The sequence below is a fragment of the Gigantopelta aegis genome, chromosome 5 (assembly GCF_016097555.1).
Source record: "Gigantopelta aegis isolate Gae_Host chromosome 5, Gae_host_genome, whole genome shotgun sequence".
In the NCBI taxonomy this organism is placed as follows: domain Eukaryota; kingdom Metazoa; phylum Mollusca; class Gastropoda; order Neomphalida; family Peltospiridae; genus Gigantopelta; species Gigantopelta aegis.
The window spans coordinates 20187894-20215389 of NC_054703.1; the positions used below are offsets into that span (position 1 = coordinate 20187894).

General features: G+C 39.5%; 1 protein-coding gene across 1 annotated transcript; it reads left to right on the forward strand.

The window, feature by feature from the left end:
- The first annotated feature begins 12849 nt into the window (after positions 1–12849).
- On the forward strand, positions 12850–26084 carry LOC121373372. Its single transcript, XM_041499991.1, has 4 exons — positions 12850–13178; positions 18960–19196; positions 20580–20742; positions 23503–26084. The coding sequence occupies exons 1-4, from the start codon at positions 13172–13174 to the stop codon at positions 23690–23692; spliced, it is 597 nt and encodes a 198-aa protein (XP_041355925.1). The 5' UTR covers positions 12850–13171; the 3' UTR covers positions 23693–26084.
- The last annotated feature ends 1412 nt before the right edge of the window (positions 26085–27496 follow it).

The following is a 27496-nucleotide window of genomic DNA, read 5'->3' on the forward strand; positions in this document are numbered from 1 at the left end:
ACCAGCCTGTAGACCGATGGCCTGCCACGACGTCACCGAGGCCGGTCAGACATTAGTAGTGTCAATATACACAGACATTAGTAGTGTCAATATACACAGACATTAGTAGTTTCAATATACACAAACATTAGTAGTGTCAATATACAGACATATGTAGTGTCAATACACACAGACATTAGTAGTGTCAATATACACAGACATTAGTAGTGTTAATATACACACAGACATGGGGTGGCAATGTGCATGCACGTGAGACACCTATTATTAGAAAAACTCACTGATAAGCAATGTTATGTATGTCAATAAACAAACATTTCTTTCCTTTGCTTGCGCATATGTACGTATGTGACACACCTAGCCAGTTGGAAAAAAGCCACTGATAAACAATGTGCTGGGGTGTCATCAAACATTCCTTTCTTTTATCTCATTATATTGTGTCATTATACATGTGTGACACTTAATAGTAAATACTAATACTATGATAAACAATGTGCTGGAGAGTCAAACATTCCTTTCCTTTCCCTCATGTAAAAAACCCCACAAACTATACACAGACATTAGTAGTGTCAATATACACAGATGTTTGTAGTGTCAATATGCACAGACGTTAGTAGTATCAATATACACAGACGTTAGTAGTGTCAATATACACAGACATTAGTAGTGTCAATATACACAGACGTTAGTAGTGTCAATATACACAGACATTAGTAGTGTCAATATACACAGACGTTAATAGTGTCAATATACACAGACATTAGTAGTGTCAATATACAAATTAGTAGTGTCAATATACACAGACGTTAGTAGTGTCAATATACACAGACGTTAGTAGTGTCAATATGCACAGACGTTAGTAGTGTCAATATATATTATGTGACACACCCGATACTAGTAAAAGAAAGAAAAACAAATGTGCTGGGAGGTCAAACATTCCTTTCTCTCAATATACACAGACATTAGTAGTGTCAATATACACAGACTTTAGTAGTGTCAATATACACAGACGTTAGTAGTGTCAATATACACAGACGTTAGTAGTGTCAATATACATAGACATTAGTAGTGTCAGTGTACACAAACGTTAGTAGTGTCAATATACACAGACGTTAGTAGTGTCAATATACACAGATATTAGTAGTGTCAATATACACAGACATTAGTATATACACAGATATTAGTAGTGTCAATATACACAGACATTAGTAGTGTCAATATACACAGACATTAGTAGTGTCAATATACACAGATGTTTGTAGTGTCAATATGCACAGACGTTAGTAGTATCAATATACACAGACGTTAGTAGTGTCAATATACACAGACATTAGTAGTGTTAATATACACAGACGTTAGTAGTGTCAATATACACAGACATTAGTAGTGTCAATATACAAATTAGTAGTGTCAATATACACAGACGTTAGTAGTGTCAATATACACAGACGTTAGTAGTGTCAATATGCACAGACGTTAGTAGTGTCAATATATATTATGTGACACACCCGATACTAGTAAAAGAAAGAAAAACAAATGTGCTGGGAGGTCAAACATTCCTTTCTCTCAATATACACAGACATTAGTAGTGTCAATATACACAGACGTTAGTAGTGTCAATATACACAGACGTTAGTAGTGTCAATATACACAGACGTTAGTAGTGTCAATATACACAGATGTTAGTAGTGTCAATATACACAGATATTAGTAGTGTCAATATACACAGACATTAGTATATACACAGATATTAGTAGTGTCAATATACACAGACATTAGTAGTGTCAATATACACAGACATTAGTAGTGTCAATATACACAGATGTTTGTAGTGTCAATATGCACAGACGTTAGTAGTATCAATATACACAGACGTTAGTAGTGTCAATATACACAAACGTTAGTGGTGTCAATATACACAGACGTTAGTAGTGTCAATATACACAGACGTTAGTAGTGTCAATATACACAGACATTAGTAGTGTCAGTGTACACAAACGTTAGTAGTGTCAATATACACAGACGTTAGTAGTGTCAATATACACAGATATTAGTAGTGTCAATATACACAGACATTATTAGTATATACACAGATATTAGTAGTGTCAATATACACAGATATTAGTAGTGTCAATATACTCAGACATTAGTAGTGTCAATGTACATAGACATTAGTAGTGTCAATATACACAGACGTAAGTCGTGTCAATACACACATACGTTAGTAGTGTCAATATGCACAGACATTAGTAGTGTCAATATACACAGACATAAGTAGTGTCAATATACACAGACATTAGTAGTGTCAACATACACAGACATATGTAGTGTCAATACACAGACATTAGTAAAAAGTAAAGTTTGTTTTATTTAACGACGCCGCTAGAGCACAGTGATTTTTTATCTTATCATCGGCTATTGGACGTCAAACATATGGTCATTCTGACACTGTTTTTAGAGGAAACCCGCTGTCGCCACATAGGCTACTCTTTTTATGACAGGCAGCAAGGGATCTTTTATTTGCGCTTCCCACAGGCAGGATAGCACAAACCATGGCCTTTGTTGAACCAGTTATGGATCACTGGTCGGTGCAAGTGGTTTACACCTACCCATTGAGCCTTGCGGTGCACTCACTCAGGGTTTGGAGTCGGTATCTCGATTAAAAATCCCATGCCTCGACTGGGATCCGAACCCAGTACCTACCAGCCTGTAGACCGATGGCCTGCCACGACGTCACCGAGGCCGGTCAGACATTAGTAGTGTCAATATACACAGACATTAGTAGTGTCAATATACACAGACATTAGTAGTTTCAATATACACAAACATTAGTAGTGTCAATATACAGACATATGTAGTGTCAATACACACAGACATTAGTAGTGTCAATATACACAGACATTAGTAGTGTTAATATACACACAGACATGGGGTGGCAATGTGCATGCACGTGAGACACCTATTATTAGAAAAACTCACTGATAAGCAATGTTATGTATGTCAATAAACAAACATTTCTTTCCTTTGCTTGCGCATATGTACGTATGTGACACACCTAGCCAGTTGGAAAAAAGCCACTGATAAACAATGTGCTGGGGTGTCATCAAACATTCCTTTCTTTTATCTCATTATATTGTGTCATTATACATGTGTGACACTTAATAGTAAATACTAATACTATGATAAACAATGTGCTGGAGAGTCAAACATTCCTTTCCTTTCCCTCATGTAAAAAAACCCACAAACTATAACACGCTCTACTGATAAACAATGTGCTGGGGTGTCGTTAAACAAACATTCCTTTCCTTTGTCATCTGCAGCACGTGGCTGTTTTCGGGTTTAGTCATTAACAGGGTGCGACTGGCCTGCTCCGATCCTATTATTGCCATGTCGAGATGCAGTGGGTCGCCGACTGAAAAGATTTATCCCTTTAGAAAGAATCCCCAGCAGAGCGTGCAGCTAATAAAATAACATAAACTTGTATGCTATTCAAAACAAGTTAAGCATCAGTAAATATATTTAAATATTTCATAATATGCAAGTACATTTCACCGTAATTAATACGATTATGCTGAACGCACAAACTCGTGTGCGACGGGGGAGGTTGGGGAATCGAAACCCCATCCCCACACCAACCATGCGAATTTTCTTTTCTTCAGTGTATTTTCCGGGGGAAATACTGATCCGATCCCCCTATAAAAGACACACCAAACAAACCCAAAACAATTTTCACTCCTCCACCCTCAGTACAATTTCCTACACCTGACGCAACATGATTTGCAATAAAAATGGATGTCAGAACAGTGAAAATTCTGTTGCGTTCAGTATAGTGGTATTCTAGTGAAATTCACTTGCACAATATAAAATATATTAATTGACAGGTAACTTGTTTTGAGTAGTATATATGTCCTGACTTCCATAAGTTTTTTACGTAAACATGTTCTGCAATCGCTCACTTCACACGAACTTGGACATTAAAGTAGCAATATCGCCTCCCCGTGTTTTAAGATAATTTATACATCACAGAAGGAAGGAAGGAAATGTTTTATTTAACGACGCACTCAACACATTTTATTTACGGTTATATGGCGTCAGATATATGGTTAAGGATCACGCGGATATAGAGAGAGGAAACCCACTGTCGCCACTTCATGGACTAATCTTTTCGATAAGCAGCAGGGGATTTTTTATATGCACCGTCCCACAGACATGATAGTACATACCACGGCCTTTGTTGCACCAATTGTGGAGCACTGGCTGGAACGAGAAATAGCCCAATGGGGCCACCGATGGGGATCGATCCTAAACCGACCGCGCATCAAGCGAGGGCTTTACCACTGGGCTACATCCCGCCCTAAAACGTCACCGTGTAATCAGTTTGAGGTTAAAACGTCACAGTGTAATCAGTTTGAGGTTAAAACGTCACAGTGTAATCAGTTTGAGGTTAAAACGTCACCGTGTAATCAGTTTGAGGTTAAAACGTCACAGTGTAATCAGTTTGAGGTTAAAACGTCACAGTGTAATCAGTTTGAGGTTAAAACGTCACAGTGTAATCAGTTCGAGGTTAAAACGTCACAGTGTAATCAGTTTGAGGTTAAAACGTCACAGTGTAATCAGTTTGAGGTTAAAACGTCACAGTGTAATCGATTTCGAGTGTTGTTGTTTTTTCGTTCGATGGTATGGCAGTGACGACCGGCCTACAGATTTTCGAAGCTATCTTAGCGCTACGATATCGTAAAACCGTCGTAAGCTATGACGGCACAACGTCGCATTCCATAGCCTACAGTGGTTTTACAATATCGTAGCGCTAAGATAGCTTCGCAGATCTGGGCCCTGGTCATCACCTAGGAGCAGCCACTAGTCGTGTCTTTAAAGTGTTATCACACGTATGTGTGTTATTAGTATGTGTTAACAAAAACAACGTAAGAAATTACGTTAATCATTTTCATTAGGCAGGTTTTCAATAAACACGGTGTTTAGCGTGGACACGGGCGTCATCAGTAGGAGTGAATGAATAAATGTTTAACGACACTCCAGCACAAAAATATATTGGCTATTGGGTGTCACACAATGGTAAATATAAAAATGAGTGTTTCTATGTTTACAGGCGGTGTTGTTTGCTGTGCAGGGCATCGTTATAAAACGCGCGCATTGAAAACTACCCTAGAAAAAGGGGGCTAGACGTAGCCTAGTAGCCCAGTGGTAACGCGTTCACATCATGCACAGTCGGTCTAGGATCGATCCCCGTCGGTGCACCCATTAGTCTATTTCTCATCCCAGCCAGTGCACCACTGGCATATCAAAAGCCGTGATATGTGCTACCCTGTCTGTTGGATGGTGAATATAAAAGATCCCTTTCTACTAATGGAAAACTATGACGGGTTTTCTCTCTAAAGCTGTATCCAAACCATTGACTTCAATCGCCGTATCCTAACTGCACGCGTACGGCGCGACATATCATATAAATATGTCGCGTCGCGCGCGTGCAGTTAGGATGCGGCAATGAATATCGCGGTCGGTTAGGATAGAGCTTTAGATGTTAAAATAACCAAATGTTTGACATCCAATAGCCGATGATTAATAAATCAATGTGCTCTAGTGGTGTCGTTAAACAAAACACTTTAACTTTAGTTGTACGAGATTGATGGGTTTTTTTGTCTGTCAGCATATCTATTTCTAGGACATACCTGGGTTTTTTAAAATGCTATTGAAAGTTCAGCTTTGTTGGAAAGTGTGATTATTCTGGGCGTGGTTCCAACACGCTGACATTATTCAACAGCTTTTTGTGTAGAGTTGTAGGGTGTAACTATGAAGAAAAATATGACTTATTTGTCACAGTTAGCTGTTCGGAGAGTTGAAATGCATAAATGTTCGCACGCACACACGCACGCACACAGAAAGACAGAGCGAAGCACACACACACAAACACACACACACAGAGAGAGAGAGAGAGAGAGAGAGAGAGAGAGAGAGAGAGAGAGAGAGAGAGAGAGTTGAGAGAGAGAGAGTTTATTTAACGACGCACTCAGCACATTTTATTTACGGTTATATGGCGTCAGACATATGGTTAAGGACCACACAGATTTCGAGAGGAAACCCGCTGTCGCCACTACATCGGCTATTCTTTCCGATTAGCAGCAAGGGATCTTTTATTTGCGCTTCCCACAGGCAGGATAGCACAAACCATGACCTTTGTTGAACCAGTTATGGATCACTGGTCGGTGCAAGTGGTTTACACCTACCCATTGAGCCTTGCGGAGCACTCACTCAGGGTTTGGAGTCGGTATCTGGATTTAAAATCCCATGCCTCGACTGGGATCCGAACCCAGTACCTACCAGCCTATAGACCGATGACCTAACCACGACGCCACCGAGGCCGGTGACAGAGACAGAGACAGAGAGAGACAGAGACAGAGGGACGGACAGAGAGAGAGACAGAGAGAGAGGGGGAGAGATAGGGAGGGAGAGAGTGAGAGAGAGAGAGAGAGAGAGACAGAGACAGAGACAGAGAGAGAGAGAGAGAGAGAGAGAGAGACAGAGACAGAGAGACAGAGAGAGAGACAGAGAGAGAGGGAGGGACGGACAGAGAGAGAGAGAAATAGAGAGGGGGGGGGGTGTTGTATGTGTGATATCGCTGCTTTTTTAACCTCCAAGTTCATGGGCATTAGGCCACTTCAGAACATGTTTACGTCGAGACATGATGGACGTCTGGACATATACACCACTCAAAACAAGCAAAATGTCAATAAATATATTGTATATTATGTCAGTGCCCATCACTATAATACCATTACACTGAACGCAACAAAGTGTAACCAATTTGTTATTGTAGATTATGTTGCATCAGAAAATTGTGCAGGGAGGGGGGTCTAGATTGGCGATCGAAGGTTTTTTTGTTGGCGTGGGGTGGGGGAGGATCGGATCATACTCCGCCGGAAAATGCATTGCAATTGCATATTATAAAATATATTTACTGACCCATAACTTGTTTTGAGTAGTATATAAATTTATAGTTTTCTTTTACTAGCTGTACGCTCTGTTGGGAATTCTTTATAAACGCATCTTAACATGACAATAGCATCATAGCGGGATAGACACCACCCTAGATGTGGCAAAGGAAAGAAATGTTTGTTTAACGACACCCCAGCACATTGTTTATCAGTGGAGAGTATCATATCTATTAGCTGTCTTTTTCTACATGACAGAAAGATGTCTGACACCCCAGCACATTGTTTATCAGTGGAGAGTATCATATCTATTAGCTGTCTTTTTCTACATGACAGAAAGATGTCTGACGCCCCAGCACATTGTTTATCAGTGGAGAGTATCATATCTATTAGCTGTCTTTTTCTACATGACAGAAAGATGTCTGACGCCCCAGCACATTGTTTATCAGTGGAGAGTATCATATCTATTAGCTGTCTTTTTCTACATGACAGAAAGATGTCTGACGCCCCAGCACATTCTTTATCAGTGGAGAGTATCATATCTATTAGCTGTCTTTTTCTACATGACAGAAAGATGTCTGACACCCCAGCACATTGTTTATCAGTGGAGAGTATCATATCTATTAGCTGTCTTTTTCTACATGACAGAAAGATGTCTGACGCCCCAGCACATTGTTTATCAGTGGAGAGTATCATATCTATTAGCTGTCTTTTTCTACATGACAGAAAGATGTCTGACACCCCAGCACATTGTTTATCAGTGGAGAGTATCATATCTATTAGCTGTCTTTTTCTACATGACAGAAAGATGTCTGACGCCCCAGCACATTGTTTATCAGTGGAGAGTATCATATCTATTAGCTGTCTTTTTCTACATGACAGAAAGATGTCTGACGCCCCAGCACATTGTTTATCAGTGGAGAGTATCATATCTATTAGCTGTCTTTTTCTACATGACAGAAAGATGTCTGACGCCCCAGCACATTCTTTATCAGTGGAGAGTATCATATCTATTAGCTGTCTTTTTCTACATGACAGAAAGATGTCTGACACCCCAGCACATTGTTTATCAGTGGAGAGTATCATATCTATTAGCTGTCTTTTTCTACATGACAGAAAGATGTCTGACGCCCCAGCACATTGTTTATCAGTGGAGAGTATCATATCTATTAGCTGTCTTTTTCTACATGACAGAAAGATGTCTGACACCCCAGCACATTGTTTATCAGTGGAGAGTATCATATCTATTAGCTGTCTTTTTCTACATGACAGAAAGATGTCTGACACCCCAGCACATTGTTTATCAGTGGAGAGTATCATATCTATTAGCTGTCTTTTTCTACATGACAGAAAGATGTCTGACGCCCCAGCACATTGTTTATCAGTGGAGAGTATCATATCTATTAGCTGTCTTTTTCTACATGACAGAAAGATGTCTGACGCCCCAGCACATTGTTTATCAGTGGAGAGTATCATATCTATTAGCTGTCTTTTTCTACATGACAGAAAGATGTCTGACGCCCCAGCACATTCTTTATCAGTGGAGAGTATCATATCTATTAGCTGTCTTTTTCTACATGACAGAAAGATGTCTGACGCCCCAGCACATTGTTTATCAGTGGAGAGTATCATATCTATTAGCTGTCTTTTTCTACATGACAGAAAGATGTCTGACGCCCCAGCACATTGTTTATCAGTGGAGAGTATCATATCTATTAGCTGTCTTTTTCTACATGACAGAAAGATGAGTGACACCCCAGCACATTGTTTATCAGTGGAGAGTATCATATCTATTAGCTGTCTTTTTCTACATGACAGAAAGATGTCTGACACCCCAGCACATTGTTATCAGTGGAGAGTATCATATCTATTAGCTGTCTTTTTCTACATGACAGAAAGATGTCTGACGCCCCAGCACATTGTTTATCAGTGGAGAGTATCATATCAATTAGCTGTCTTTTTCTACATGACAGAAAGATGTCTGACGCCCCAGCACATTGTTTATCAGTGGAGAGTATCATATCAATTAGCTGTCTTTTTCTACATGACAGAAAGATGTCTGACACCCCAGCACATTGTTTATCAGTGGAGAGTATCATATCTATTAGCTGTCTTTTTCTACATGACAGAAAGATGTCTGACGCCCCAGCACATTGTTTATCAGTGGAGAGTATCATATCTATTAGCTGTCTTTTTCTACATGACAGAAAGATGTCTGACGCCCCAGCACATTGTTTATCAGTGGAGAGTATCATATCTATTAGCTGTCTTTTTCTACATGACAGAAAGATGTCTGACGCCCCAGCACATTGTTTATCAGTGGAGAGTATCATATCTATTAGCTGTCTTTTTCTACATGACAGAAAGATGAGTGACACCCCAGCACATTGTTTATCAGTGGAGAGTATCGTATCTATTAGCTGTCTTTTTCTACATGACAGAAAGATGTCTGACACCCCAGCACATTGTTTATCAGTGAAGAGTATCATATCTATTAGCTGTCTTTCTCTACATGACAGAAAGATGTCTGACGCCCCAGCACATTGTTTATCAGTGGAGAGTATCATATCTATTAGCTGTCTTTTTCTACATGACAGAAAGATGTCTGACACCCCAGCACATTGTTTATCAGTGGAGAGTATCATATCTATTAGCTGTCTTTTTTCTACATGACAGAAAGATGTCTGACGCCCCAGCACATTGTTTATCAGTGGAGAGTATCATATCTATTAGCTGTCTTTTTCTACATGACAGAAAGATGTCTGACACCCCAGCACATTGTTTATCAGTGGAGAGTATCATATCTATTAGCTGTCTTTTTCTACATGACAGAAAGATGTCTGACACCCCAGCACATTGTTTATCAGTGGAGAGTATCATATCTATTAGCTGTCTTTTTCTACATGACAGAAAGATGTCTGACGCCCCAGCACATTGTTTATCAGTGGAGAGTATCATATCTATTAGCTGTCTTTTTCTACATGACAGAAAGATGTCTGACACCCCAGCACATTGTTTATCAGTGGAGAGTATCATATCTATTAGATGTCTTTTTCTACATGACAGAAAGATGTCTGACACCCCAGCACATTGTTTATCAGTGGAGAGTATCATATCTATTAGCTGTCTTTTTCTACATGACAGAAAGATGTCTGACGCCCCAGCACATTGTTTATCAGTGGAGAGTATCATATCTATTAGCTGTCTTTTTCTACATGACAGAAAGATGTCTGACGCCCCAGCACATTGTTTATCAGTGGAGAGTATCATATCTATTAGCTGTCTTTTTCTACATGACAGAAAGATGTCTGACGCCCCAGCACATTGTTTATCAGTGGAGAGTATCATATCTATTAGCTGTCTTTTTCTACATGACAGAAAGATGTCTGACGCCCCAGCACATTGTTTATCAGTGGAGAGTATCATATCTATTAGCTGTCTTTTTCTACATGACAGAAAGATGTCTGACACCCCAGCACATTGTTTATCAGTGGAGAGTATCATATCTATTAGCTGTCTTTTTCTACATGACAGAAAGATGTCTGACACCCCAGCACATTGTTTATCAGTGGAGAGTATCATATCTATTAGCTGTCTTTTTCTACATGACAGAAAGATGTCTGACACCCCAGCACATTGTTTATCAGTGGAGAGTATCATATCTATTAGCTGTCTTTTTCTACATGACAGAAAGATGTCTGACACCCCAGCACATTGTTTATCAGTGGAGAGTATCATATCTATTAGCTGTCTTTTTCTACATGACAGAAAGATGTCTGACACCCCAGCACATTGTTTATCAGTGGAGAGTATCATATCTATTAGCTGTCTTTTTCTACATGACAGAAAGATGTCTGACACCCCAGCACATTGTTTATCAGTGGAGAGTATCATATCTATTAGCTGTCTTTTTCTACATGACAGAAAGATGTCTGACACCCCAGCACATTGTTTATCAGTGGAGAGTATCATATCTATTAGCTGTCTTTTTCTACATGACAGAAAGATGTCTGACACCCCAGCACATTGTTTATCGCTGACTTTTAAACAAATATATTTTTGGCGTGTTACTGGTTTTTATACAGTCGATATATATAGTAAAATGCGATCACAAAGTGGCCGTGATAGACGAGTGATCGCGATAAACAGGTGGCCGCGAATGCAGGTTCGACTGTGTGCATACTGGTAATAACCTATATATATATACAAATATTATGTATATATATATATATATATATATATATATATATATATATATATATATATATATATATATATATATATATATGGGGGTGGGTATTATGACAAGCAGTATATATGTAACACGCCAAAAATATAGAGAGAAAGTAAAGTTTGTTTTATTTAACGACGCCACTAGAGCACATTGATTTTTTTTATCTCATCATCGGCTATTGGACGTCAAACATATGGTCAATCTGACATATTTCTTTAGAGGAAACCCGCTGCCGCCACATAGGCTACTCTTTCCGATAAGCAGCAATTGGTATTTTATATGCACTTTCCCAGACAGGATAGCACATACCACGGCCTTTGATGAACCAGTTGTGGACTACTGGTTGGAACGGAAAATAGCCCATTCTGCAAATGGGTATACCGAGAAGGATCGATCCGATGACCGACCGCTTCACAGGCGGACATGCTACCGCTTGAGCTACATCCCGCTCCAAATAGAGAGACGGGGGTTATTACCGGAGTGTTTTTTGGTATCGTCAATATCATATATTAGGAATAAAACTTGTATTATGCGAGTCTCTGGTGATTTCCGTCCATGGGCCCATTGGGCTATTTTTTGTTCCAGCCTGTGCACCATGACTGGTATATCAAAGGTCGTGGTATGGGCTGTCCTGTCTATGGGATGGTGCATATAAAAGATTCCTTGCTACTAATAGAAAAATGTAGCGGGTTTCCTCTCTAAGACCATATTTATGTCAAAATTTCCAACTATTTGACATCCAGTAGCCGATAATTAACAAATCAATGTGCTCTAATGGTATAGGCGTACGGGCTTCTATTTCTGTAGCGGGATGGGGTGGGGTACCAATTTTTTCTCGAATTAAACGAAAATGCCCGAATCTGGATAACAATATTTCAAATTAACATTACTACCAAATGGCTATATAGGAATGCAAGCCAAATCACTATGCATTGTACATGGATTGTAACTAATATTGTTGGTAGAATGATGGAAATACATGGTGAAAAGGTTTCAAACCAGCTCATTTTGCCCGGATTTGAGGATTTGCTCCAGCCTCGGGGGGGGGGGGGGGGGGGGGGCGGCAAGTTCAGCTCCCTGCTATTACGATTTTGTCTAGTGGTGTCGTTAAACAAAACAAACTTTAACAAACTCAGGATGGTCCCTTTAAAACGTTTTTCTTATTGTTGCGGAAAGCTACTTTGATTAATAATGCTAGGTTCAGGCTACTAACTGCTAGCAAGAAGTTGGCCAACTTTCTACTCTCACGACTTCTACGACTGTCCAGTTGGCAACTGAGTTGCTAGTCTGAGTAATCTCACAACTCGATTCTCGTTGTATAACCCATTAGTTGTTAATCTGAGTGATCTCACAACTCGATTCTCGTTGTATAACCCATTAGTTGTTAATCTGAGTGATCTCACAACTCGATTCTCGTCGTATAACCCATTAGTTGTTAATCTGAGTGATCTCACAACTCGATTCTCGTCGTATAACCCATTAGTTGTTAATCTGAGCGCACCCGTCGTAAGTCGGGAGTTGGGGAAATTACAACGCAACCGTCGAACTGGCCAACTTTCTGCTGGCAGTTGGTAGTGTAAGCCCAGCATGAGAGTCCCTTTAATTTTGCGTAAATTATTTTCTCTGGTATAATATGCTTCTTCTTCGCTTCACGTCGGGCACATCATTCACGGAACCATGACGCTTGAACCCACGCCCTAAGAATGTAATTTCAATGTACATAATGTTTAAGCGCTATACGAATTCTCGTTTCGCCCATAGCTCATTCGGTCATTGAACATTGTTATTGTTCGCTTCAAATACTACACCCTTTCCCGCTGTTCACATAGGTCGCCGTCACCAGACCGTAGCAAGTTTTTTTTATTTTTATTATTCATGAATTATATTTTTTGTTGCCGATCTGTTGGAGTGAAAAAAGAACATGGAGTCGCTTTAAAGTCTTGTATATGTATTTTCGTTGTGGCTCTGTCTTCGTAACTGGAACTTTGTTATCATGGCAGGTATGTATTGTGTATTTTTATATCGTGATTAATTTATGTGTAATTGTTGTGAGTTGGAAAGCCTGTGTTGTTGTTTTTTTAAAGGTACTTGGACCACTTAAAACGTCAACATTGACGTGTATGTCCAGACAAAACTGAACTTTTAAACATTATTATGATTTTATTATTATTATTATTATTATTATTATTATTATTATTATTTTAATATTATGATTTTATTATTAAAGCTACCGTTTAGTTTTATCAAGTATTCTGAAGTCGTTTGTAACTGTAAACTCAACCACACAATTCGTCCTGGACTCCAGAATCCCAAACTTTCAAATATTATTTGGAGACGAATAAATGACTTATGTTCATGGTCAGTTAAACTGTCCTGAATTGGGAACATTCTGATTGTCCAGTAAGACGTAGGTCTAGAAAGAGGAAACCTCACACCAGCCCTAAATCTGAATCCCTAAATCTGAATCCCTAAAACTAGATCTAGAATTAGCCTAAATTTTAAAGTAGTGGTGGTGGTGGTGGTGTGTGTATGTGTGTGGGGGGGGAGGCTGATATTTGACCCTGAACCCCTTCCCAAACAAACACCCCCTAAAAACAAAAACCCACAAAAATCCCACACATACACAATATCATAAATGTAGGTCACGCCAAACTGTCGCACCATGACACTATTTTGGGCCAAGTTCTGTGGATATAAGGAAAATCAAGAAAGAACACATTTGTTTTGTTTAACACCAACAGACTCGGGGGAACGGGGTTGGGGGTGGGGCTGGTTGAATCAAACACATTATTGGTAGTAAATCTATTATTGGCAGAAATGAATTTTACTTGTAGAATGCAGTTAATTGCATTTCAGGACATCAAGTTTTCAAACTTTTACGGGGGAGTAATACCCCCCCCCCCCCCGAATCCCCTAGAAACTTTGCTTTGTGCCATCGATCTCACTCAGCTTCCCCCCTCCCCCATTGTCTACTTGCTTCCGCCGTGGCTGAACATCACTAGAGCATATTGATTGATTAATCATCGGCTATTGGATGTCAAACAGTTGATAATTCTGACGTATAACATCAACGTTGAAAAGACAAACTAACAAGTGTAATACTTTTCTACGTCAAACCCAGTTACCCACCTTCTTCACTTGATGATGGCTGCCACCTCGGTGGAGGAAAGTACAAATACACACAACCTCCATCTCTAGAGACATTAAAGGTAATTCACCCGCAAATTAATTTCAGAAATATTTCTGTAAAATACTTAAAGTTCCTTACTAGAAACACATCTGTATTCGCATTCAGACGTAGCTATTTACGGAAGCTGCATGGTGTTTTTTGGCGCTTGTACTGGCACGCACAATAATGAGCGAGTCCTCCTACAGATGAACTTGGAACCATACATTATGCTTATCACTGTTCTCCCTGAAGACAAATCAAATGATTGAGAGACATGGCTACAAACCCTATCGTACATATTCAATCATATACAGCTTCTATTACACATTTTTAATTTTAATTTTTGTTTTTGTGAGTAAATTAATGAAGATTTTCTTGAGGTGGGGTGGGGGGTGGGGGGTGGGGGGGGGCGACCTCTTTTAGGACGAAGTACCTTACGTAATTTCAGTTCGAAACAATATCAAGGGAAACAGAGTGCGAAAGCATGTGTAATTCATCAACTGATTCAGAAACTGAGTAGGACCGTGTCATCCCGACGTATTTGACTATTGCCATGCTAAGTATTTACTGGATAACAGTACCATTATCTTTCTCTTGTATTCAAATCGAAAGCAAGCACGAATAATACAGCTGTAGCTGTATGTGCAACGTTTTCAAATCGGCTGTTTAAAAATTAAACTATTGTGGATTATCATCTACAATAGTTTGTTTTCTCTCTCTCTCTCTCTCTCTCTCTCTCTCTCTCTCTCTCTCTCTCTCTCTCTCTCTCTCTCTCTCTCTCTCTCTCTCTCTCTCTCTCTCTCTCTCTCTCTTTATCTCACACTGTTTTAGTGTGTAAATTTGATTTTTTTTTTTTTTACCCTCAAAACATATACCTGATCATTAAAACATCTTCATACGACAAGCAGAAGCTGAAAAAAATAGTGTTTTAATAATTTTTGTGGCCATCTTGGATTTCGCCACCTGGAGTTAGCCCACACTTTTGAGAGGGTCACCCACGCTACTTTTATTCAGAAGGCTTTGAAGATGTTACAAACGCCTTCAAACCGTTGTCCCCGTAAATTGGTCACGGACTGTATTAGTTTGCCACTACTACGTGCTCTTGATCGTCCCTATATTCACAGAACTTAAAAACTCAGAATAATATCTTGGTGCGACCATCTGGCGTGCATTCTAGTATATTTGTTGCTTATTTTTTTATTTGGTTGTCGTATTTTATTATTATTAATTTGAAAACAAATTTGTTAAAATTGTAACACATTTCCAATTCGAAATCCAGTCAGAAATTGGAAGGAAATTGTATATGAAGTCATAAATCGGTTTAATAACCCCCACTTCAGTGTCTTTAATAATGTGTTTGTCCGCCATTACCTCAAAATAAAGCTGTTAGATATCGCCGTATGGAGTTAACGTAAACGTTGAACTAAATTTACATCATAAGTTTTGTCTTTCACGCCTTGGAGCGCTCGTTGCAATTGTATACATGACGTGGGGTTGTTGGGTATGTCTCACACTCATGCATACTCTGTGTGTGTGTGTGTGTGTGTGTGTGTGTGTCTCTCTCTCTCTGCGTGTGCGTGTGTACGTGTGTGTGTGTGCCATTGTGTGTGTGTGTGTCTCTCTCTCTGCTCTCTCTCTGTGACTGTGTGTGTGTCTCTCTCTCTCTTTCGTGTCTGTACATGTGTGTGTGCCATTGTGTGTGTGTGTGTCTCTCTCTCTGCTGTGTGTGTGCGTGTACGTGTGTGTGTGCCATTGTGTGTGTGTGTCTCTCTCTCTCTGCGTGTGCGTGTGTGTGTGTGTGTGTGCCATTGTGTGTGTGTGTGTGTCTCTCTCTCTCTCCATGTGCGTGTGTTGTGTGTGTGTCTCTCTCTGTCTCTGATGTTGATGCTCTGTGACATGTGTGTGAAGCTCTCTGCTGCGTGTACTGCGTGTGTGTGTGTGCCATTGTGTGAATGTGTGTGTGTGTGAGCCAAGATTTGATGCTCTGGAACATGAGGCATGCCTACTGCCTTGAATTTTTCAAAGTCATCTAAAACGAGGTCTTTTCAATATAAAATAGGGTTTTTTTATTATTATTATTTTTAAATGTCTATCACTCAGCATGTGGTTCTGTATAATCGCCCACACCCAGGTTTTGGCCCGAAATCCGTGAAATGGCTGACTCACTACAGCTTTTGTTGGGTGATCTCACTCAAACAATGTTATAACATTACAGTGGCGTAGCCGGGGGTGGGGGGTGTGGGGTGGGGGTGGTGGGGTGTGGGGGTGGGGGTGTGTGTGTGTGTATCACGGGGGCATGCCCCTCCCCGAATGAAACCTAAAAAGAACTGTTTTAAATTTTATAAAATCATATATACATACATACATACATACATACATAGTGTCCCCTCCCCTATATGGGTTGCCCCCAATATAAAATCCTGGTTATGCTAGTGTAGCATCATATATACAAAATGTGTAGAAATTTGTCTAAGTATTTTAGAAACTATTACATTTTAAATGTGTACCGATTCTTTTGGCGTTCAGTAGATAATGTTTGTGATAGGTATTACTGGACAGAAAAAAACGTTAATGACACTCAAACACACTTTTGTCAAGGCTAACATGTCTAACTTGATATTCAAACGCCTATGGTTTGTTTTGTTTAACGACACCACTGGAGCACATTGATTTATTAATCATCGGCTATTGGATGTCAAACATTTTGTAATTTTGAAATATAGCCTAAGAGAGGAAATCCGCTACATGTTTCCATTAGTAGCAAGAGATCTTTTATATGCATCATCCCACAGACAGGATAGCATACATCACGGCCTTTGATATACCAGTCGTGGTGCACTGGCTGGAACAAGAAATGCCCAATGGGCCCACCGACGAGGATCGATCCCAAACCGACCGCGCATCAAGCGAGAGCTTTACCACTGTGCTACGTCCAGCCCCTGAAACGCCTATGGACGCACACACACTATCAGTATTTTTTTTTTTTCACCCAATAGCCGATGTGTATTTTTGTGCTGGGGTGTCGTTTGAACATTCATTCATTCATTCTATCAGTATTTTCGAGACAAATTAAAAATTATATTTGGTTGAGCCATTGAGTGAGTAAAATAATTTTAATTTATTTTAATAGTGTACTGCTAAAGCAATACATATCCCCAATAAATTTTCATTAAGTTCAAGGGACATAAGTCTGTGAAAAATAGGTAAATCGCCATGAAAGTCAAACTTGATCTGTAACAATACATGATAATATTATAAAGCTATACACACAATCTCAGCTCAGTTATATAGAGGCATTGTGAAAGCAATGTTCGAAAAACTGTATGTGGGACAGACGGACAGACGGAAGACGGAGTAGGTAGACTAATAAGGAAAGGCAAGGAATGTTTGTTGAACGACACCAGTCCTCATTACATTCTAAACTACAGCCCTATCTCGTGGTCCATTCCTTGGCGTGGTGAGGTAGCTTGCATGTCTCAACGACTCGGAGAGCTATGCCAGCTGGAGCATCAGCTCCTGGTAGGGTCACCCAAGCTGGACTGGTCAAAGGGTAGAGAGTAGACTAATATGGACCGGACATACAGAGGACGTGAGTCAAGAAAGACAACTGTCTAGGAGAAGCAAACTCCAGAATCAAAATTGGGCTGGGGAGGCTCAGAATCCTAGTAAGGAAACTCTCCTAGGAGAAGGAAAACTCCAAACTCAAACCAAGTCCACTGAAGTCAGAGTACAGAAGCTATGCATCAGCATTAGCGTGGAAACCGAAAGGAAATACTTGTACATGCACCAAGTTGTATGATGATGATAATAAACTACAGTCTGGTGTTCAACACTTCACCGAGCGACAAAGAGAGGAAATATGCTTTCGCCACATAGGCTAATCCAACTGAAAAAGTAACAAAGAAATTTTTAATTTATAATTTTTTTCATAGTATTGAATGTGGGGTGATGCATTTTAAATTATTAAATAATATATCAAAATCCATGGTATGTGCTGTCATATCCGTGGGGAAAGTATATATTAAAAAATCCCTTACTTTTAATGAAACAAATTTAACGCTCCCATCCCTCGAAATCTATGTGTCAGAATGTTTGACATCCAATAGCCAATAATTAATAAAACAATTGGTATCATGTTTTGTTTAACGGCAGCACTAGAGCACATTAATTAATTCACCATCGGCTATTCAATTGGATGACAATCATTTGGTAGTTCTGACTCGTTGTAATCAGAGAAAACCCGCTATATTTTTTTTTCATTAGCAGCAAGGTATCTTTTATATGACATAATGCATTTTACCACATACATGCAAGCACATAGCACGGCCTTTGACCAGTCGTGGTGCACTAGTTGTCATGACAAAAAAACCAGTCAGTGGAATGGATCCACTGAGGTGGTTCGATCCTGCGACCCAAACACCTTAAGCGAGCGTTCAACAGACTGAGCTGTATCCCCCCCCCCTGCGTGCTCTAGTGATGTCGTTACACAAAACTACCGCCCCTAAGAAAACTCCGTTTCAGAATTATTACCAAATGTTTGACACCCAAAAGCCATTGTCAGATTAATAAATTAGTATGTTCTCTATGTACTGTTATCCTCTTTTCGTTTCAGGTCAGTGTCCGGTGTTGGCGGTGCCCCCCAACCCCGTGTTCATCTCTCTGAACAACATGAACATGACGCTCGTTAGCACGTTCAAACGGACAGTGGGGACGAAGGTCACTTTCACGTGTCACGTGCCTCAGTACTACAAACTTCAGGGGGCGCCAGTCCTCACGTGTCTTCAGAACAGCCAATGGGACCACCCGGCCCCGACCTGTGTGTCCACGATTGCCACGACGACAGTCACGTGTACGTATCATGGGTGAAACACGAACTTCGTTATCTCGACGATGAGACCGGAACAATAAGTTCGAGATATCTGTCATTCGAGATAAACATAACAGGCTATCCATCATTCGAGATAAACACAATGGGCCGAATTTACGATTCCTATTTTTCTTAAACACAAACTTCGTTATCTCGACGATGAGACTGACCCAATAGGTTCGAGATATCCATTATTCGAGATATCCGTTATTCGAGATAAACATGAGTACTTTATAAATTATAATAATTGAGAACGGGTCTTTGCAGTATAGACATATCGTTTCTGTATCGCAACATTTTATAAATTATAATAATTGAGAACTGGTCTTTGCAGTATAGACATATCGTTTCTGTATCGCAACATTTTATATCACAATACGGACATTTTGGTAATACCCGTCTTAATGTTCACGCTGGGGTACCCATTGCACTCCACCACCCTTCACGCCAGTATTAATGTTCACGCTAAGGTACCCATTGCACTCCACCACCCATCACGCCAATATTAATGTTCACGCTGGGGTACCCATTGCACTCCACCACCCATCACGCCAATATTAATGTTCACGCTGGGGTACCCATTGCACTCCACCACCCATCACGCCAATATTAATGTTCACGCTGAGGTACCCATTGCACTCCACCACCCTTCACGCCAATATTAATGTTCACGCTGAGGTACCCATTGCACTCCACCACCATTCACGCCAATATTAATGTTCACGCTGAGGTACCCATTGCACTCCACCACCCATCACGCCAATATTAATGTTCACGCTGGGGTACCCATTGCACTCCACCACCCATCACGCCAATATTAATGTTCACGCTGCTGAGGTACCCATTGCACTCCACCACCTTTCACGCAATTATTAATGTTCACGCTGCTGAGGTACCCACTGCACTCAACCACCCTTCACGCCAATATTGCATTTTGAAGGCCGTACCTGCCTAAAATGACTGGAATGGAGGTAGGCCTACTCAGAAGAAGAAGAAAAAAAGTCTTAGTACAGTAAAACAGGACCGTTTGCTCGAACCAGACAAAAAGGGTACTACCCTCTCCGCACACACATACGCGCTTGGTTCGGCCTAGCCCGAGTACTCTGGCGGTAAGAGAGCTAGACGGGCATTTGGGCAGTTGATAGCCCCCTATTTGACGTCAAACATAGGATTGTCGTTGTGTTAAATCTGGAATCTTTGACTACCCTTTGGTAGGCGGCGATTGCGCAAAATTTCTATAGATTGGTCTCTGGCGGCAAGAGGGCTATCAACTGTCCAAATGTCCGTCTAGCTCTCTTACCGTCACTATGGCTAAATTCCGCACTGCATTTCAGTTTGTAATTATTAAGACCTTTGTCTTCACAGCTACGGCGACGACCAGTTCGGTGATCCCGGAGGACGAAGACGTGACGATGTTACCGTTCATAATCGCCGCCGTCCTCATGGCGGCTGCGCTCATCCTGACGGCCATAACGCTGCTCATCGTGTTGCTATGGAAATGGAAACGACGCGTCGATAACAAACATAGGTATGTTTAGGATATCCATATTTAACAAAGAGCACATTTTTCGTGTCCAACTTCAGGCTATTTAGACATATGGATAATATGGTCGATAAAGAAATAGAGAAAGCCCATTGCCATTACATAGAAACTCCTAACGATAGAGCTGCAGAGCCAGTTTAAGGATCCGCGGGGCCTGTAGCACAAATAACAGCGGGGCCCCCTTTCCAGGATATATATTTTGCAACCCCCTCGGGGAACGGGGGAAAATGACCTGGGGAAAATAAATGTACACACCATCGCGGGGTCCGTAGCACGTGCTACGTGTCATATACTATTAGGATAAACCGGCTCTGTAGAACAGCAAGGCGTCTTTCATGAATATGCATTTCCATAGACAGGACGGGTGTCCGAGATAAATGGTAATTTTGACATGGTCGAGTGGTCGAGAGAAAAAAGAATGTGTTGCCGTAATGGATGCTATACCTACCGAATATGCAGCAAGGAATTTTGTATAGCCTATTCACCTTTTCTTAGGTACATATGCACGATCTCTAATGTACCAATTGTGGGCCACTGATTAAGGAAAAAAAAAACCCCACAAAACAAACCCTGCCTGCATCGAGGGAAATAGATCCCAGTTCCTATCTCACTTCAAGCAAACGTTATATTACTAAACTATATAATGCTATACCATCTATAATCAATAAAAACACCCCACACATTTTGGGGGGACGGGGTGTGGAAAGAGGGTGGTTCGATACACAATACCTAAATTCACGGACCCTGCTTCACAAGAAACATCTGTTCCCCAACCTGGACATTGCTGCCCCTCTCAGCCCTTCGTAGTCACCAACCTTCCAAGGGCTTAGTCGGACTTTAAAATTTGTGGCCCGCATTCAAAATTTTATGTTTATTTTTTTTTGTAAACAGTCCGACGCAGTTTATTTTGGCAACCGGTCTAAATTACTCAAATCACCTTAAAACCTTTTCGGTCGAGCAGTCTAATTTTTTTGGTTGGACTTAAATTTGCGTAGCTTAATTTGGTTTCGGTCTTCGACCTAACTACTAAATTCGTATTCCAAATTCCGCCCACCTCAAACTTACCCAAACCCCTCCGGCCCGGACCATATAGATCGGACTTTAAACTTTTAGACCTTCGTTCAAAATTTTATGTCGAAATTACTTCTTTTTAAAAAAAATATTATTAAATAGTCCGATCCTCTCTTCTTTCTCTTATTTATTTTTGGACTGTCCCTCTAAAATGCTCCAATTATATAAATATTCGGCCGAGCAGTCAATTCATTTTATTTTTGGCCTTTTTTTTTTCTCCTACTAATTTCTTTTACTAATTGCTATTTTTAAAATTCTGTCCATTTTCACACACACACACACACACACACACACACACACACATACCCCCCCCCCCCCCCCATATCCCAAGTCAGGCCACGGATAGTATCAGAGGTCGGACTCGGGATGGGCGTATTAAACTAAAGTAGTGTCAGAAATAAAACTGATTTTCGTCAATTATTTCTTCCATATTAAACTGACAAGTAAATATTTTGTAAATACCTATTTAATGATACTCTACCTAATTTAGCATTTACTTGTTTGGGCTCTCATTGATGTACAAGGTAGTGTTTACTCTTGAAATAAAAATAAAAATATTGGTAAAAAGATTTGTGACCTTTAGTGGAACAGACTGTAACACATGTTGATGGATATGTGTCAATTTCATTTACCCTTAAACAAACTTTTAATTTAAAACTGCAAGATGACTGATTATTTTGAATTGCAGCTAAATTATTAATTTTGACCAGCATATTTAGTGAATATAAATTCAATATAAATACAGTAGAAACTTACACAATCTTGCAACCACTTAAAGGTGCTATATCAGAAGTTATATGTGAAGCATCTGTTTGTGATAAAGATTCTCCAATAAAAATGTATTTTCTACCAGTAGATAAAATCATTTCCTATAATCATTTATGGGCATATAGTTAAATGTGTAGTCTTTAAAATTTAATTTAAAAAAAAACATCATTTGCAATAGCTGCATTATGCAACTTTGAGATAGCACCTTTAATACCGGAAAATAGATCACAAACTCAAAATGGTTTTTGACAGTTTTGCTCAAAAGTTACTTATAAATGTCTACAAATATTTTGTTTTGGAGATGAATAGGGGTAACCCATCATCAGAAATGGTCCCTCACATATAGTAACAGCAATGAAATTGACATATGTTGACAAAACTTTGTTATAGTCTGTTCCAATAAAGTGCATAAATCACCTGTTTACTAACATATTTCTTTTAATTTCAAGAGTAAACACCACCTTGTACATCAATGAAAGCCAAAACAAGTAAATGCTAAATTAGGTAGACTATAATTAAATAGATATTTACAAAATATTTACTTGTCTGTTTAATATGTAAGAAATAATCGACGAAAATAATTTTTATTCTATTTCCGACAGCACTATAGTTATCTATCTATCTAATTTCTTTTTGACCGCACGATCTAATCTAGCGACCAAATTTAATGAGTAGAATTTTCTTTATTAATTATATTAATTAGAGATGCGCATCAAAATTTTAACACTATTTAATTTTTTGGATGTAAATTTCAAAATTGTCCCCCTTAATTTTTTTTTCTGTCCCGGAGCAAGTCACTGGCTATCCAGAGACAGGCCCCGGGACGGACATACTCGAAACTCTAGTGGTATATGAGCATGTTAAAATTATTCGCACTCGCACCTAAATTCACATATTTGGTTTCAGGGAGAAACACCAGAACAGAAACAATGGGAACTTACCGACTGCTTCACGACTAAGCAACGGACTTTATTACCAACCTGATATGCTCGTGGCCTACCCGTATGTTGTACAGCCCCCAATGGTCGAGGAATATCCGTATGGAACTATATGGTACTCTTCTCCGCCTCCGTATGAGGATGTGACCGCTGTATGAGTTATTCGGTCTTATTCGGAACACTTCGGCATATTACGGATTAATGAAGCGAGTTCAGGAGTTCAAGCGCCCGAGGTTGTTTGCTAAACTGATTTATACATCTAGAACGTTAAATGAACGTCATATAACAGGATACGAAGAATATGTTAGCATATTTAGGAGACCAGGGCCCATATTTTCGAAGTAATCTTAGCATTACGAAATCGTGAAACCACCGTAGGCTGTGACGTCACTATAGCACATGCCATAGTGACGTCACAGATTACGACGATTTTACTATTTCGTAGGCTAAGATTGCTTCGAAAATATGGGCCCAGGGCTCCGTTTTACGAAGTAATCTTAGCGCTAAGATCACCTTAAGTCTACAACTATCGTATCCACTTAAAGTGATCGTATCGTAAAACGGGGCCCATGGCCCGTGCTTATAAAACTTAAAGTCGAGACTTTAACGTAATTCTATTTGAATGGCGTTGCCATGACGTTAAAGTGTGGACTTTATTAAAGTCTAGACTTTAAGGCTTATAAGCATGGGGCCATGTCTACGTTCAGCGAGTGAACGACGCTAACGTTCACGAACGATTTGATTGGTTCCCGATGTAGACCGAGTACTCTGCCGTTCGAGAGCAAGACAGTTATTCGAACAATTATAATGCTATCCTTTTAACTGTCCAAATATGCGCCCTGCTCTCTTATGGTCAGAGTACACGGGCTAGGTTCAGTTTAAAGTAATGCTCAAAAATAATTTTTTGGTGCAGCACCCATTTTCATTGGAGACTAAAGACGACACCATACGATACGAGTGCTTAGCAACGATTGAAATCATACTATTGTCTCATCACAATCTATTATCATGGCTATGCTCGTACAAGTCGTAACGTGTGGCGCCGCCGAAAGGACTAGCTCTCCAATCAATGGGCAATACCTGGGCCGTAGCTAGGAGTGTGTGTGTGTATGTGTGTGTGTGTGTGGGGGGGGGGGTATGAATTCTTGGAACGAACGAGCATGGAAGGTGCAAGAAACTATGGGTCTGGGGGCATTACCCCCATAACATTTTTAAATCTAGGCTCTGAAATATCATTTTGCAGCCATTTCATGGAGGTTACATATTTCAAATGTCACCGACAAGGTGGTCAATATCAATAACCAGTAAAACAATGAGCGGGGGCAACTATCCCCTTGCCCCCCCCCCCCTCCCCCCCAGCTACGACCCTGCACAGATAACACACATGCGCTTGTTCACGTATACTTCGACTAAAATAATTGCTGGTGCAGTAAAACAGTATTGTAGGGACTTCTCCTGGCCTACAACAAGCGTGTTTGAACCTTCAGTGGATTTAACCACAAGTCAGATGGTTGACTGGTCATACAATAAGAACACTTTTTCTTATTTTTGGGAGGTACCTTTACATATTTATTGGGAGGGGGGAATCCGACACCCTGGAAGAGTTTAGGTCTATGCATTATCTAGTGACATAGAGGAGCATTTCGTTCATATCATTCATACCATTAAATGTACTTAATAATTTAATAAGTAATGATTTTTAATATAAATGCCATTTATACATATAGTAGCATAAGGGTACGTGAAATTGGGGGCGTGGGTGCTGGAGCACAAACTCAAATTCGGGCAAAAATGAAACATATTCGGGAAACAAATGCTAACCTGAGACCTTTTTACTATGTATTTCTGTCATCTACCCTCAAAATTAGTTGTAATCAATGTAAAAATGTGTAGCGATTCGTTTTAAACGCAATAATAGATGTTTGGCAGTAACGCTAATATGAATAAATGTTGCTATCAAGATTCGGTAATTTTCGATTAATTCGGGCAGAAATAGGAGCCTGTACGCCTATGTGTAGTAGTATGTCGTATATACCGTAGAGCATGTAAACATATACCTATACTACGCTATGTAAATAAGACTATATAAACAGACATGAATCAGAATTTCTGCACGTTTTAAAATACGGCTATTTGGTGTCTAAACGTTTCATTATTTCAACACTTGATAAACTAGGTGGTAGGAGAGGTGGAGACAGAAAGAGGGGGCATTTTATATGCTATTCGTTTTTGAGAATCGGGGTGGGGGTATCAGAAATATAGAGTTGTGGATATTCAGAAGTTATTTTAATCTAATTAAACGGTTTTGTGATTAAATGTTATGAAGACATTAACTTTGTACTGAATTTGGGTACAACATTTATCACTTATTATAATTAAGTAAACTGATTGTAAATATGTTATTTTTATATGATAATGTTAATGTTGTAGTTGTAACACCATTTACACGTGTTACATTGTATGTATGTCAATGATATATCACTCTCAATGTATATATATGCATATTTTGTTATATTGTTACAAGTTCTGTAATAAATACATTAACTCAGATTGCTGATTTATTGTTTTTTACACTTCACTGAAACAGAACAAGCATTCTGCGAGTACTGCTAAAGCGATACATTATACCTACCAGAAAATTGTCACATCTCCTAAGTGCCATAACTCTGTGAAAAATAGGTAAATTGCCATGTAAGTCAAACTGGGTCTGTAACAGTACACGATAAAGCTGTACACAAAGTTTCAGCTCAATATATCAAAAGGCATTGTGAAAAAACAATGCAGAAAACAAATTTTCATACATTTTAAGTTCAAGGGCCATAACTCTATGAAACAAGTGGGTAAATTGCCACGACGTTTTGCTTTGTTCAACGATGCCACTAACGCACATTGATTTATTAATCATCAGCTATTGGATGTCAAACATATGGTAATTTTTGACAGTCATAGAGAGGAAACCCGCTACATTTTTCCATTAGTACCAAGAGATCTTTTATATGCACTTTTCTGGGGCACTTTCACTTTCCTTTCCAACAGACAGGAAAACACATACCACAGCCATTGACCAGTTGTGGTGCACTGGTTGGAACGAGAGAAAAAACAATCAGTTGAATGGATCCACCAAGGTGGTACAATCTTGTGATGCACTCAACCGAGGTAAATCCCACCACCTATAATCAAGTATGGTGAAAATGTTAACCGACCATTTCCACAGTTAGGAGACTGATAATTGCTATAAATATCCTGGGGTTTGTCCAACAGAGGAAAAAAAACAATGAAATACTGGTTGCAGTTTAATTATGTAATAAATGGTAAATGTCAAAACATGATAACTATATAAAACAGGCAGAATAAACATTCCTGTACCACTGCACTGGGGTAGTGTGTGTGTGGGGGGGGGGGGGGGGGGGATGTCGCCCCTACTTTGTAGAAGCAGCAAAGGTTTTTATATATTTATGTGTGTGTGTATATATATATATAGTATTTTCCCTAGCTTGTTTCAGCATGGTGCAGCACCATGCCTCACTAGTCTAGCACCATCTTGCCTTAATCAGTGCCATGCTGCACTGAGATTGAAAAAGCCTTTTTCAATAATTAATTCTAAAATTGTCTTGATAAAACACTAAAAAAAATGTATAAAAATATCTCTGTTATATATTTTGCCATTCATTTATTAAAGCAAGAATATTAATTACATTCATGTTCATTTCAATACATTTTTTTGTCTTTAATGCAAAAAAAGTGCCCTGAAAATGGTGAAAATACCCCCAAAGTGTTGTTTTTACCATGCCTTGCCAAATTTCTAGGGAAAACACATGTATATACATACATATACACACACACACGTGTATATATATATATATATATATATATATATATATATATATATATATATACATATACACACACACACATATACATACATACATACATAGGCCTACATGTACATATATATATATATA

Bases quoted from the DNA above. Each gene is read 5' to 3' on its own strand.
- LOC121373372 (XM_041499991.1), top strand. The intron at 19,197-20,579 runs GTACGTATCATG...TTGTCTTCACAG, and splicing joins TGCCACGACGACAGTCACGT to CTACGGCGACGACCAGTTCG. The intron at 20,743-23,502 runs GTATGTTTAGGA...ATTTGGTTTCAG, and splicing joins CGCGTCGATAACAAACATAG to GGAGAAACACCAGAACAGAA.